This window comes from Miniopterus natalensis, chromosome 4 (assembly GCF_054644295.1).
Source record: "Miniopterus natalensis isolate mMinNat1 chromosome 4, mMinNat1.hap1, whole genome shotgun sequence".
Taxonomy (NCBI): domain Eukaryota; kingdom Metazoa; phylum Chordata; class Mammalia; order Chiroptera; family Miniopteridae; genus Miniopterus; species Miniopterus natalensis.
In genome coordinates, this window is record NC_142084.1 from 50346435 (window position 1) to 50362494 (window position 16060).

Here is a 16060-nt window from a genome sequence, read left to right on the forward strand (position 1 = left end):
GTAGGAGTCATTTACAATTTCCAAGCAATGGAAGCATTATTTCTTACATGGTTAAAGCAAATATTTGTATTTAGGAATGAATGGAAATCACAGCACTGACCTGCAGGGCAGAATCGCTGCTCAGGCCCGTCATATATTGACAGATTTCTATTGACAGGTACACTGTCATCCTTTAAGGTTAAATGTGCTGGCTGGTCATGTTCATGATTAGTACCACTCAGAGCCACAGATGACAAAAGGTCAAAACTAATCTGTCCATCAGGTTTCGGATACTCAATAGGTGTGCAGTCCTTGGCTGGCTTGAGCTGATCAGAGTCAGAACCTTCAAAAGTTTTGAGGAAGATTTTAAAAATACAACACTAATTTTAAAGTAATTTAAAAAACATTTTTATAAAAACTTGAAAATCTACCAAAGAAATAAGACTTTACTCTCATAATAACATAACAATACACTGTTCACTTAAAGACACTGAATTTGTCATTAATAAAGCAAGCTTAAAACATTAAAGTAATAAAAAAGTTCACTTTCTCAACTACTTAATGGATCCCATTCGTGAATTTTTAATGATTATAACATTAAATACTCTCAAATATGTTGGAATTACCTTTATGTTTTAGAGTCCATGGCTCCATTCCTCTAAATATCCAGTAAAAGATTCCGGTGTAAATCATCCCTCCATATAAACCCAGGAATCCATGGCAGGAAGGTCTTATATTTCTAACAGAATACAGCTCTTTCCACACCCATGATTTCTTCAAATTGTCCTCATACTCAGGTACATGGAGTCCTTGTATTAAAAATATGAAATGTTAAGTGTGAAATTGCTTCAAGGAGTATAATATATTTTGTCAGGATATTTAGCTACTCAAATATCTAATGAGTGAGTCTTACATAAATTTAAAAAACAGAGATCCAAGATGGTAGCAGATTGAGTGGAAGCTACACTGACACTCCCAGGACCAAACTGGAATTACAACTAAAATATAGGAAAACCACCCTGAATAATCAACTGCAACTGAAGACTAGCTGAGGAGCACCCTCATAACCAAGGATGAAAAGTGGAGACCACATAGAGACTGGTAGGAAGTGCAGAGGCATGAGAGGACTGGCTATGGGGGGCTTCCCACTGAAAACTCTGGGGTTTAAACCCCCAGCTGGGCTCCCTAGCCCAGAGCACCGGAACTAAAAGGTGCCCACATAACATTGGGCTGTGAAGAGCAGCAGGGTTCTGTCTGCCAGAGAAGACGGCTGGAAATGCAGGCACCCTTGTAAAGGGCCAATGCACAAAGTTTCATGTGCAACCACTCACCTTGGGCTCTGGCAAAGAGAAGACAGAGTGGACTAGAGCAGTGTGAGGAGAATCCAGGGGGGCTGGCTGGGAGAATAGATCTCAGGGCACCCATCTGGACCCCAGTGCTGAGTCATTCCCCCATGCTGCAGAGGACATCTAACTCAGGCAGACATTTACCTTCCAAGCTGCTTTTGCTCTGGGGGGAAGCAATTGCCCCACCCTGCTGAAAAACCTCTGGTCCCACCCCACAGAGTTTCTACAGCCTGAGGTTCTATAAGAGACTGATAATCAGCCACCCCACCCTGTGGAGTTTCTACTGCCTGAGACTCATTAAGAGACTGCTTTGAGTCTTTGCCTGATTTGCTTCTGGATCCAGGGCTTGGAAAAGCAGACCTTGGTGCACATCTTGGTCCTGTCCAAATACACCCAGCCCCAGCAGAGGAAACCAGAAGCTGTAGAGTGTGGAAAACAAATAGGGTACTCAAGCCCAGTCACAAACAGCATCTGACATTGGCCTGCACCAGAGAGCATCCAAAAGGTGCTGGGAGTCCTAGCAAATCTACCTAATCCATAGAAACAAATCCAAACAGGCAGCCAAAATGGGGAGAGAGAAAAACAAGCCCCAAATGAAACAGCAAAAGAATTCTCCAGAAGCAGAGCTAAATGAAATGGAGATAAGCAGTCTATCAGATACAGAGTTCAGAATACTGATCATAAAGATGCTCAACAGCATGAAAAAAATATATAGAAACTATGAAGGAAATCAAGAATGACAGGAATAAAAAAAACATTGGAAGGAATAAATGGCAGATTAGGGGAAGCTGAGGATCAGATCAGCAAATTAGAAGACAGGGTAGAAAAAATCAGAGGACCAAAAAGAAAAAACAAAAAACAAGAGAACAGTTTAAGGGAGCTGTGGGACAATATGAAACGTAACAATATTCATATCATAGGAGTGCCAGAAGAGGTAGAAAGTAAGCAAGGGGTAGAGAACCTGTTTAAGAAATAATGGCAGAAAACTTCCCTAACCTGATGAAGGAAAAAGTCACAAGTTCAGGAGGCACAGAGTCCCAAGCAAGAAGAACCCAAAGAGCCCATGCCCAGACACATCATAATTAAAATGTCAATAATGCAAGATAAAGAGAGAATCTTAAAGGCAGCAAGAGAAAAGCTATCTGTTACATACAAAGGAGCTCCCATAGGCTCAGCTGATTTCTCATCAGAAAGTCAGAAAGGCCAGAAGGGAGTGCCACGAAGTATTCAAGGTAATGCAAAACAAGGATCTGAAACCAAGAATACTCTATCTGGTAAGGCTATCATTCAAAATAGATGGTGAAATAAAGAGCTTCCCAGACACAAAAAGGCTAAAGGAATTTATCACCACCAAACCAGCATTGCAAGAACTGTTAAAGGGACTGCTGTAATAAATAATAAATTGAAACAGAGAATGAGAAACATAGGCATAAAGACTTAAAATGGCGATAAGTACCTATCAGTAATAACCTTAAATGTAAATGGATTAAATGATCCAATCAAAAGACATAGGGTAGCTGAATGGATAAGAAAACAAGACCCAAATATATGCTGTCTACAAGAGACCTACCTCAGAACGAAAGACACAGGCTGGAAAAAACAACAAGAAACTTCTGGAGGACTTCAAAGGAGAGATCAACAGCAACACAGTCATAATAGGGAACTTTAACACCCCACTGACTTTACTGGATAGCTCTTCCAGACAGAAAATCAACAAGGAAACAGTGACTTTAAATGACACATTATATCAGAGGATTAAATTTACATTTATAGAACATTCCACTCCAAAGCTGCAGAATAGGCATTCTCAAGTGCACATGGGATATTCTCAAAGACCACATGTTAGGACACAAAACAAGTCTGTACAAGTTCAAGAAGACTGAAATCATAATGCATCTTCTCAAGACATTTGAATAGAATACTATGCAGCTGTAAAAACAAAGGATCCCTTACCCTTTGAGACAGCATAGTGGGACCTGGAAAGAATTATGCTAAGCAAAAGAAGCCAGTCAGAGAAAGGCAAGTGTCACGTTATCTTACTCATATGTGGAATCTAATGGACAAAATAAACCAATGAACAAAACAGATACAGAGACAGAGAAGCATGGAACAGACTGATGAATCTCAGAGGGAAGGTGGGGGTGGGGGGGATTAACATAAGAATTTATATGCATATATGCATAACCCATGGACACAGACAACAGTAGGGCGAAGGCCTGGGGGAGGGGTATAGGGTGGACGGGATCAATGGGGGGGAAGGGGGATATTTGTAATACTTTCAACAATAAAGATAAATTAAAAAATTTAAACAACAGATGGTGACATAAGACCACACAAAGACTGTTTCATTTATAAATGTTGGCATCTTCCAAATTTGATTTCTTATACTGGTAGCATGGATCATTAAATTTCAAAATTTAGTGAACCTGAAAAGGAAGCTTAAGATAAAAGAGTTTATGCTACCTATAAAAGTAAAAAAAATCTATAATTGATCAATGAAACACTTCTGTTATGGGTTGAACTGTGTTCCCCCCAAAAAGATATTTTGAAGTCCTAACCCCCCCAGTATTTAAAAATGGGTCAGAATAGGGTTGTTGCAGATGTAATAGTTAAGATGAGGTCATACTGGAATAGAGTGGACCCTTAATCCAATAACTGGTGTCCTTATGGGACACAGGCAGGAGACAGGTAAAGATGCAAGCAGAGCCTGACTGGCGTGTCTCAGTGGTTGAGTGTCGACCCATGAACCAGAGGTCAATGGTTCAATTCCTAGTCAGGGTATATGCCCTGTTGCAGGCTTGATCCCCAGTAGGGGGTGTGCAGGAGGCGGCAGCTCATCCATGTTTCTATCTCTCTACCCCTCTTCCTTCTCCCTTCTCCCTCTCCCTTCCTCTACTTAAAATCAATAAAAACATATTTAAAAAAATGTAGGCACAAGTTGCAGTTAATTCTGTCACAAATCAAGTGAATGCCTGGGGCTTTCAGAAGCTGGGGGGAGGCAAGAAAGGATTCACCCAGAGACTACATAGGGCGTATGGTCCTGCCAACACCTTAATTTCTGTTAGCCTCTAGAACTCAATTTTCTATTGTTTTAAGCCACCCAGTTTGTGGTACTTTGTTGTGCAGCCCTGGAAAATTATAACAATACCTAAAACGTGGTGCATGCATTTAATCTTTAATGGGACAAACTGGTTCTTATAAATTTTTGTGAACTACATAGTGATTATGTTCTTTCCAGTCATTATTTCCTGTTCTGGCTCCACTTCCCTTTCCTTCAGGCTTTAATCCTTAATCTAGTCTTTGGTGATCTACCTGCTCCAGTATCTTATGTTTGGTACTATGTGTACATGATAAGGTGGTCCAAAAAGGAAAGATACTTGGCAAGAAAATCAGAAAAACATTCCACCACTCAACCATCACACTCTATCTTGCTGTTTCTGTTCTATATTATCTCCTTCCTCTCCCATACCCTAGGCCTTCCTTCCTACAAAGATATTTGAAGGCATAATCAGGTTTTCCATCTAAGAGGCAGGAGACAGAGACAAAGTTGATAAATTATGTAGTGTGTCAAAGGTGGAAAAAATTATAGGAGAAAACTGTGTGGGGTGGGTGGGGGGTGTTGAGAGTGCTCTGTATGTGTCTGTTGAAAATCAGGTGCATTCACTGTGAGAGTGGTATTTTGCAAAGGTGAAGGAGGGAGTTGGCCATGAGCAAGGACCATGAGAACCTGCCAAGCATGTTCCCATTAGTGAGGAAGCCTGTGTGGCTGAAATGAGAGTAAAAAGAGATGAAATCAGTGGGGTGAGGGAACTCTGGCTTTTACTCTGAGAAAAGTGGAGAAGCACTTAGGGTCTTTTTAGATAAGGGTTTCCTGAGGTCCAAGCCTAGCTATTCCTTGGAACCACAGCAGGAGGGTCACCTGTGCCCTGCTTGACACGCCTGCCGAGGAATGGTGCTGCTGGATTCTGCCGTTGGCCCAGCTCTTCTGTTTCAGGCAAGACACCTCAGTATTTGTGAGATGTCTTAGTGTGTATATTACATGTGTGTAATGTAATATAGTACTGTCCAACTTGAAATCACTTCTAAGTAGGTGGGACACCACTGGTAGCATTCTACCTTTGATGTGAATAAAACAAAACACTGCTGTAAAAATCTGACTAATTATTGAGGGTTAGGCCATATAGTTTTCTTTGCACTGCATACATCCTAATGCTTTGTGTAAAGGGCCACATATATATATCTATATAAGGGCCACATATATATATATATCCATATAAAAGATATATATATCTTTTAATGTTGATTGAAATATATACATTAAAAACATCTCAAGATTTTTAATTGTATTTATTTTCATGTGCTATCTATATACTGTTTGTATGTTTAAATAACTTCTTTTCAATGTTTTTTGATGAAAGACCTGACAATTTTTTATATTTTAAATAGGAAGTTCTTACCTATCGTCTTTGATTGGAGATTTTCACTAGTTAGTTGGTTAAAAACAGATTCTGCTGCCAAAACTCCACTCTTCATTGCTGTGTGGGTACCTTTGATCTTGGGAACATTCATGAAACCAGGGCTGCAACCAATTAGTAAACCACCAGGAAAGGTGAGTTTTGGTATAGACTGTGAAAAAAACATTTAAAGTGTATTGTTAGCTCAAATTAAACATGCAAAACTGACCATTCCAAATTATAGCCTCTTAAATAAGTCTTCTAAAGATGTATGGAAACATTTTTTAAAAAAGGAAATGGATATACTGAAGGAGAAAAATCAGAGCAAGGGCAGTGTTTTTCCCTCCCCTATAATGAGGATTAGAACTATTACTATTTTTTCTGTTAAGAATTTTTCCTTCGCCCCACCGGCATGGCTCAGCAGTTTAGCATCGACCTGGGATCCAGGAGATCGGGGTTCGATTCTCTGTCAGGGCACATGCCCGGGTTGTGGGCTCCATCCCAGTAGGGAGCGTGCAGGAGGCAGCTGATCAATGACTCATCATTGATGTTTCTCTCTCTCTCCCTCTCCCTTCCTCTCTGAAATCAATAAAGACATATTTAAAAAAAAAAAGAATTTTTCTTTCTCCCTCCCCAAGACTAACCTACATGAGGCAGATTTAAGACCAGAGGATTAACATATTAAATAAAATGTTTTTATGTATACTTATTATCTACACTGTGATCTGCTTTTACATGCATTCTGGGTAACACATGATATACAAAAGATAGTATCTTATCTCTACATATGCTTCTTATTTTACTTTGATATCTAGGGATGGAAACTTACTTTGATCCCCAGGTAGGCGGTGTGCAGGAGGAAACTTACTTTCTAATCATGGCATCGCTACAATTAGCTACTACATTAAATAACATTTTAATTAACTTGAGAATAGAATAAGTTGAATTTCCAAAATAAATTTTAAGATAGTTGTTTGGACCTCAATATACATTTCTGATAAAACAACAACAATGTAATAAAGGCTGGTGATATTTTTGGTTTAGCCAATAAAAACCTATATAGACCCCCACAATGTGGCACCTAAGTTATAGGTTGTTTGCATGAGAAATGTACTCTAATCTATAGTTTGAAAAGGAAAGAAGAGCGAGCCAAGGCAGAGTTGTTCATTCCTCCTGCATTTTTTCTTTTCTAAGGGCTTCCAAAAGTAAATGATGGTCTTTGTTAAGAAAGTGGTGGGCTGTAAAAGTTTAGCTGACGGTGCTGAAAGCGACTCAGAGGACATGGGGTTAATGGGGAAACTACTGCCATCAGCTGCAAGAAGACATGGTTAGGAATCTGGCCACAGGTCACTTCAATTAGAGAATTTTAACTGAGGGAGAGGTGGTGAGAAGCAAAATGGGGCAGAAGAATGCTGATAAAAGAAGATCAGGGTACCCATCCTTTTACAATACACATGGGGATGAATTTATGACTATGGTTCTCGGACCAAACCCAAGGTCAGAACCACCGAGATAAAAGAGCATTACATCAGGATCACAGAGTGGACAGTACGGGTAAAGGACTCTCTGGAATGCTGTCAGCTGAAAACAGATAATGGCGAAAAACAGATAATGACAAACTTTTCTCAAGTAAGGCTGTGGCTTTGCTAACACTAATTCTGATTCAAGAACCGGAAGATAGGATGTGGATTGTTAGTAAATTCTCCCAAATTGGTGCTTAAGTCCTAAGAATAAAAATCTTACGGACCAATGAAAACTGGTGTTTTTTTAAGTTCTGGAAGGATCCTACCCTTTGTGGGCAGCGTTACTGGCACTGGGTATTTTAAGAAACTAGGGACCAAGGAAAAGTTGTGCTCAGAAATGTATTCTGGGACATTCATTAAACTAGGGCTGCAAATAATTAGAAACCTATCAGGAAAGGGTGAGTTTTGTGTATAGACTGAAGCAAAATAAAAATAAAGTCATGTAATATATGTTAGATCAAAATAAAATGGAATGTTCTGAATTATTGCTTATGGGTCTTCAAAACTAACTGAAAATAAGTTTCTGAATCTTCAAATAATTAAATTGGAAAATTTAAGTAAAAAGTGTGGGTGTGTGGTCATCTCTTCCTGCCAATCTAAAAACCATCTGAGATGTGTGCTTACAAGGCAAATGTTTTAAAATGAGAATCTGTATGCACTATTGAAAATACCAAACCCTTTATACTATAAATTAAAAACAGTAGAATTACACTGATACTAGGTATTGTGGACATCATTCAAAAGAGTTTAATGAGCTTGGACATAATTATGCAATTTAATAAATATTTGTTGCAAACAAATTAGTACCCTAGAAACAAAGTAAACTACTGCCACCCCCATTTTTCTTTTATCTGTTACTTTTACAACAATTTTTTTTAAAGATACCCAATTTCTAAAATAGTTCTAGATTCCTAGAATACCAGAGACAGAAGGGATCATTTTTATTTTATAGATGATCCCTTAAGGCCAGAGAAATTAAGTAACTTGCTCCAAAGCACTTGGTATTAGTTTTAGGGCAGATTTTTAAAAATATCATTTTACCTACCTACCTAATACTATTTCTACAATAGTACTAACAGCTTTTATCATAGTTAGTTATTTAGGTATTATTTCATTGTTCAATTAGTATACATTTAACACATTGACTGCATATTTTAAGATTTATTTTGAACATATACTAAAATCGGACAAGTAAGGGTAAAAGCTTAACAGAGGCCACTTAAAAAGCATGGATGTTACTAGGTAGTTGGGATGAATTGATTACCTTTGCTGAAAACTAAATTTGCCTTTGAGTTTCCTGGCAGCTAAAGAATAAAGGTCAACATCTTGGATTACATAATTTTAACTTTCTGGTTAAAAACAAACAAAAAAAGCCTATAAATTTGCCTCTAGAAATCAACATATTCCAAAAACTAAATTCATGGTATAATTTATTTAACTACAGAGTGATAATCTTATAAACATTTGGCAATTTGCTTAATTACCTAAATTTTTCACTATGAGGTGATTTCTATTCTTTATTTAAATTTATAACATTTTCAATGCTGAATTTACAATACATAAATAAGGAATAAAAAAGTTAGGGGAGTTACCTGAAAGCCACCTTCATTGAGAGCTCTGGCTCCATATGCAATCCTTTTCCCACCTTCCAATGTTGGCTGAATGCTGGGATGGTGTTTCCATCTCTGGAACTCTCTAAATGGACTCAGGTATGGATTTTGATAGTCGAGACCAACCTTAAAATTTTTATATTTAAATTTTATATATTTATGCAATTAGATATTTTTATTTCAAATTATATCAAGCTAAAATGTGAGCAATTTTTATTAGAAAATATGTACATTAAGTTTCTTATACTCAAAGTACTTAGTGAGAAATATATATAGTAACCTAAATTTAAATAAATAACTAAATAAAATCCTTTTGGAAAATTTGTAAACAAAAGGATACCTTGTGTTTATAATCAGAAAAATTAAAAATATGGAACATATTAATAAATCACATATATATATCAAAATCCATACTAGAAAAATATTTGAAGGTGTCACATTGGGTTTCTATAAAAGGAGTTGTGACTATTATTAACTTATCAATACCAACTCTAAAAATAAATAAGGATATACAGTACTACTGAGGCAAAAATGAAGAAATAGGATGTAATCACACTTAGAAAAAAAAAGAGACAAGACATATTAGAGGTTACATTTAAAGGCATTACCATAGTGCCAAAATTAATAACCATGCCTATTTTGCTTTGAAAAGATTAAGTCACTAGAATAACGACACAAACGTGATGCGCTGAACACTTGTCTGGTTTCAAAAACCGCTTAAATTTAACAATGGCTCATCTGCAGGTTTAATCCGAGACATTAAATAATAAAGCTGCCACCAATTCCAAGGTGCAGAAAGTAATATTATTTTTCTGTTCCTTGTGATGTTTAAGATATAATTTACTAAAAGTGTTAAGTGGCCAAAAAAGAGAAATGCTCATGCTTTTAAAACATTCTAAGTTCAAACCTATGCTGACTGAATTTTCAGGGACAGCATGCCATAGTGGAAATGGGCTTTGAAGTCAGATAGGTTCAAGTGTGAAGCTGCCTGTCATTCAGTGGGTGTATTTGAGAAAGTTGTTTACCTTGTTTGTACTTCAGTTTTCCCATTAGTAAATAAGGAGACACCTTCATAGGATTTTATGAAACTTAGAGCTCCCTGTGAAATATCAAGCACACTGCCTGGCACATAGTGGCTACTATTACTAAAGCTATGTGTGTTTAAGTAGACTTAATGTCTATAATAATCATAAGCACTTTATATATTGATTACATTAGAACATAAGCTTTAAGTAAAAAGCATTTTACATTCTCCAGATTAAAAACCCTAGTTTTATAACCCTGATGATCCAGTGACTCTAATAGAACTTTCTAAAACGGGCATATACTTACCACAAAACCAAGGGCTACCAAGGGTTCCCCTTCATTTAAATGATAGAGGAAAGAGCCTCCATAAGTGTGTCTGTCCAAGGGCCAGCCAACAGTGTGATCTACTCTCCCAGGTTTCCACTTCTTTTCATCAATAATCCATAGCTTAAAAAAAAAAGTCCTAGAGTATTATTTAAATTTTTTATGTCACTACACTGTATAAAACTTGCAAAGTTTGTCTTATTTATGAAAATTACAAGTAAAAAACTGTAACAAGAGAAACACAAAAAAAGTACTTCAAATCTCAAAATTATACCAAACTGCAGCATGATGAACCAGAGTTAAGAAAAAGGTCAGAAATGTTATCAACACTTTAAGACATTAATTAGATGTTCAAATCAATAAGGCTTTCATGCGATTCTAGGAAACACCATAGAAGAGATGAGGGAAATTTCCGGGGTGTTGTTAACATTCTGTCTTAATCTGGGTGAACACTCTGTTATTCTTTAATAAAATATTTTACTCTTCCTTGCACAGCCGCCTCCTCATACGAAGCAAATTACTCAACCTATTTTTTAGAACAGTTTTAAATTTTAAACAATTTCCATCTGAGAGATTGTCTAAAAATCAGGTAATATTATGTACAATCTACCAAAACCATTAAGCCCTTATTCACAATATAATGAATCTAGTTAGAAAGAGAACTTAAACCTTTCTGAGCTTTTACCCTAAAAATAAATTTACACAATAGGATATAATGAAACTTTTACATTCTAATATACCTGAAGTTTGAAAAAATAGTCTAGAGATTGAATAAATTGAGAAAATATACAATACTTAACCTAACTAAATTTTAGGTTTCATGTCATTATATCATGTTTCATAAACTAAATTATCTTCACATTACAATTCTGAATAAACAGTTCTTGTAGGATGTGGTCATCCTGCAACTAGCATATGAATAACAGGCCCAATACTATTATGGGAGAAGGCATTACAATGAAGAAAAATTAATGTTACAAATATTTTAAGTTCAAAACTCCTTTCAGCAATATTTGATAAACCAACCACAACATGCAGATGTAATTTAGATAATAATAAATTTTGATTTGTTATATTTTCTAGCCTTTTGAAAAATATCCTAAATATTTTCAGTCATAATGAACACTTCAAGTCAATGAAAAATATAACTGTAAAATTAAATAAACATTACAATTAAATTATAATACAAATAAATTTAAAGCTCCAACTTTTAACATAAAAATTACCAAAAAAACCCCAGGATACCTCCTTTAGTCCAATTCCGTAGGTTTGGGGTTCACAATTAGCTCTCAAATCAAACTTCTTATACAGTTGCTTGGCTAGATGTCCATGGCAACCCTCTGCAAAAATTGTAACTTTGGCATGTAGTTCTAGTCCTCTCTCAAATGTTGCCTAAAAAATAAAAACATGTTAAGTTGCAACATTTGACAATTTAAAAAATATTCACATTCTGGTCAGTTTTGAATTGAACTATGATTCAAGTATAGAAGAGACAGTGAAAATATCTTAGAAATAAAACTAAGTACTGTTATAAGTGGAATCTAATTTAAATTTAATAGTATATCTTGTGTCTTTGTTTTATATATATATTCTTTTTACTTCAAAAGTACTTGATGGAACGGGCAAGTTTATAAGAATTAAAACAACAAATAAAGCATGCTTATGCCAAAATAAATTCTCTACAAATAAATATAAAGTAAAAATGAAAGGCCATTTCCTCCTGTTCCTGACTTTCCAGTCCCATTATTTGAAGCGAAAAACAATATTAATAGCTTTCTTGTGAAATTTTCATGCCAGAAAATTTCCATGAATAAAAAACAGAGCCTATTTATATCCTTCTAACATAAACAGGATCATACTAAATATATTCTTCAGCTACTTGCCTCCTTCACTTTAATTTTACTTGTTCTCTATTGCTGAATGGATATTGTAAAACTGAAATGTTTTTTCCAAGGGGGAAAAAAGCTACAATTAAAGTCTTATCTCTCTATTTTGCTGTCTATATTTTGCACTTATGTCTAGCACATGGTAGGTACTCAATAAAGTTACTGAATAAAGAAATACAGAATAATCAGGAAAGTCTCATGAAATATATCTTTCCTGATATTTCTCTATTCACATCTTTGCATGTATGTGTGTATGCAGGCACATTCACACAAAACATAGGTTTATACCGACAAACTGTTTTGTAACTGTTTTCACATTATATCATAAAGGATTTACCTAAGGCAACATATACCAAATAAAGCATTCATTTAAAAAAAAAAAAAGTCTTTATTGATTTCAGAGGGGAGAGAGAGAAACATCAATGATGAGACAGTCATTGATTAGCTGCCTCCTGCACGTCCCCCAAACCCCGGGGTCGAGCCTGCAACCTGGGCATGTGCCCTGACCAGGAATCGAACCTTGATCTCCCGGGTCATAGGTTGATGCTCATCTGCTGAGCCACGCCATCTGAGCTAAAGCATTCATTTTTAATGCTTGAATAGATTCCCTTAATTTTTCAACCAATTCTCAACAGTTGGACATGTAGGTTGTTCCAGTGTTTCACTATTATAAGCACTGCTCAAATGAATATCCTTGGTGCTAAATGTTTTCAGTCTAAATGGTGAGAATTATTTCATTATTAATTTAATATCTTTATTAAATAATGAAATATTAGATTTATTTTAATAATGGTTATTAGAAAGTTTGAACATCTTTTACATGTTGATTGGTAACTTCTATTTTTTCTTGTACAGTGTTTATTCATGTCATACATATACATGCATGTATACTGCATATACACATACATCCTATAAGTAACTTTACTCAGTACCTTTTTATTTTGTGGTCTCCTTCCTCTCATCACATCCACTCATCCCTAAACCATGTTAACAACCTGGCATGTACGGTTTTACCCAAATATATATATACAGATTCACAGACACATATTAAGATCCATATACATTTAAACTTTTTTGGGGTTTATTTTACAAACATAGGATCATATAATACAAACTTTTGTGTATCTTACCTTTCTCACTTAATATTTCCTGGGAATCTTTTCAAGTCACTGTATAGCTCAAATCTTTCTCTTTATTGGCTGGGTAGTAGTTCATGTGGAAATATCATAGGTTATTCAGCTATTCAGCTAATGGGTGATTGCCATTCACTCTGTTATCAGTTTATTTGCAACAATAAACAATGTTATAAAACACACCCGTGTGTGTCTGTATGTGTCTGTGTGTGTATGTATCCTTTTAATATTGGTGCTTTTATTCCTATAAGATAGATTCTGAGGACTGGCACTGTTCGCCAAAGGGCACGCCTATTTTTATTTTACCAGGTATTACCAGACTGCCTTCTAAAAAGGCTGAAGCAATTAATATTTCCATCAACAGTGTATAAAAAGACCCTTTTCCCTAGATATAACTGTTCCTTTTACATTTTTGCCAAGTGTAGGAATAACTCACTGCAATTTTAATTTGCATCTCCCGACTACTATTTTCAGCATCTTTTTGATTCAAGAAATATTAAATGAACACCTACAATGTTCTCAGTTCTGTTAGGCATTGGGAATATAGAGATGAATAAAAAAAGACATGTCCCTTTCCATCAGGCTAGTCATAGAGGCAAGCATTATATAAATACCTGAGTATATAATAACAAAATGTGATTAAGAGCATGAAAGAAAGAACTGGGTGTAATCTAGATTTCTTTCTGATTTTTTTCACTATTTTAAGAAATCATTACAATTTTTAAAAAATGAAGGTCCAATTCTATTTGCTTTTAGATGGACATAAAGTTTCCTGGTACCAATTATAAAACAATTTGATTTTAATGAACTAAAATATTACTTAGTATATTTCTGTTTTCTCTTAGAGGAAGCATGCCCCTTAGTGTTCAAGGACAGGCCCTGGAGCCACAGTGCCTACATGCAAACCCCAGCCTGACTACTTAACAGCTGTCTGACATTGGGTAAACTACTTAACTAACCTCTGAAACTTAAACATGTCCAAGTCAGAATTTTTACAATAAGATGACTACTAGACTTAGGAGAAGTATTAAATAAGCAGGTGAACATATGATTCTGGGAGTCAGAAAAGGTAGTTAAAGCCATATGACTGGATGCAGTCACCAAGGAGAAAATGTAGACAGAGGACTTAACACTGGGCCCCAGAGCCTCCAAATTTATTTAAAGAACAGGAAGAAGAAAAGCAAGCAAGGCAACAGGAGGAGGGGCCGGTGAAACACAAGTAAAGCCAAGAGAAGGTGGTGGTAAGAGCCAAGTCAAGAAAGTGTTTCAACAAGGAAGAAATTATTCACTTAGGTCAGTGCCGCCTAGTAAGGACGTAAGAGAAGAGAGAGAAATGGCAGGGAAGAGAGCCTACCTACAGTGGGTTAAACAGAGAATGGAACAACAGAGTAAACAGAATTCTTGGTCTTCTCGCTCCAAACTTGTGGTTCTAAAATATCTATTTTAAAAACTGAGATTTTGGAGCTTAAATTGTTAAGACTCCACTGTAGTTGTCTATGCTTTTATATCTATATAAATACAATATATAAAATATAAATGTTTTTTACAAATATAAAGCATAGAACACAAAAATATATATTTGAACAAATATGAGAACACACAGAAAATGAAATATCAGAATGATAGTTTGTGTGCTTCAATTTTGTTGTAATATTAAACATATTTTAAAAATAAAATATAATTTATAATTAAATTATAAAATAATCACAGCATAGAAAAAAATAACCATAAGAAAAAAATAGCCCTGAACCGGTGGCTCAGTTGGTTGGAGTGTCGTCCCATATACCAAAAATGTTGCTGGTTTGATCCGTGGTGGGGGTACTTATGGGAGGCAATTGATGGATGTTTCTCTCTCTCTTCCTCTCTCTAAAATCAATAAACATATCCTCGGGTGAGGATTAAAAAAAAAAGAATAAGAAAATAATATTCTTTTATCATTATGAGAAGTAATATGAGAAAACAGTTTGTTTGCAAACCTGGCCATGCACCAGAATCCCTGGGGACTTGTTAAAAAACAGCTTTTTGGGCCCTAACTATGGGACATGCTGAGTCTCAAGACCTCATATGACACTGATTTAGCCAGTCAAACCACTAGAAGAAGCAATGAAGTAGCTAAAGCTAGACAGCTTTGCCACTTGATTTCTAAGCAAAAAGTAGTGAGAAACAAAAGATCTGCTAGAGAAGGCTCTAGAAGAGATTCCCAATTCTGTTAAAAAATGGCAGAGAGAAGGATCAACTATGAGTTTAAAAATATTCACTGAGGACCTAACACTACCTGGGGCCATGCTAGGTATTGGAGTTACCCTCCATGATCTCTGCCACCATGGGGCTTATAAACTAGTTGAGAAATTAAGACACTTAACAAGTAAACACACATAAATTTATTGAGATGTTAATTTGTATTTTGTTCTTGTTATTATAAAAAAGCAAAGTATATTTTCCTTTTCCTTTCCAAGGAAGTTAGAGTGTAAAATCCATGTCCTAAGAGTTTTTCTTTTGCAAATTAAAAAATACAAGTTGCAAAAACCTAAAAACCATCCAGGCTTATATTTGAATGAGAGGAAGGCAATCAGTTTTCTATTTACCAAAATATATTAAAATCAAGCCAAAGACTCTATTAGTATTAGACAGCAGTGCAAATGATTCTTGTCTATAGAAATGAAAATTGTGTGGGTGGTAATGCAGTTGATTGATAACCTACATATGTGTATGTTTCTTGAATAGTCTTTGACATGGTTGTAATATCTTACTGATTCCCTCATTAATTAATGAGTGAAAT

At 35.6% G+C, this 16060-nt stretch overlaps 1 protein-coding gene across 1 annotated transcript in view; it reads right to left on the minus strand.

Annotated features, from left to right (window-relative positions):
- ETFDH (electron transfer flavoprotein dehydrogenase) overlaps window positions 1-16060 on the minus strand; it is a 31947-nt gene that overhangs the window by 2849 nt on the left and 13038 nt on the right. Inside the window, exons 7-12 of the mRNA XM_016200332.2 lie at window positions 11508-11654; window positions 10245-10385; window positions 8895-9038; window positions 5783-5951; window positions 606-788; window positions 101-322 (exon numbers count right to left, since the gene is read on the minus strand). Coding sequence (XP_016055818.2) covers window positions 101-322; window positions 606-788; window positions 5783-5951; window positions 8895-9038; window positions 10245-10385; window positions 11508-11654 — 1006 coding nt within the window. The remainder of the gene's footprint in view (window positions 1-100; window positions 323-605; window positions 789-5782; window positions 5952-8894; window positions 9039-10244; window positions 10386-11507; window positions 11655-16060) is intronic.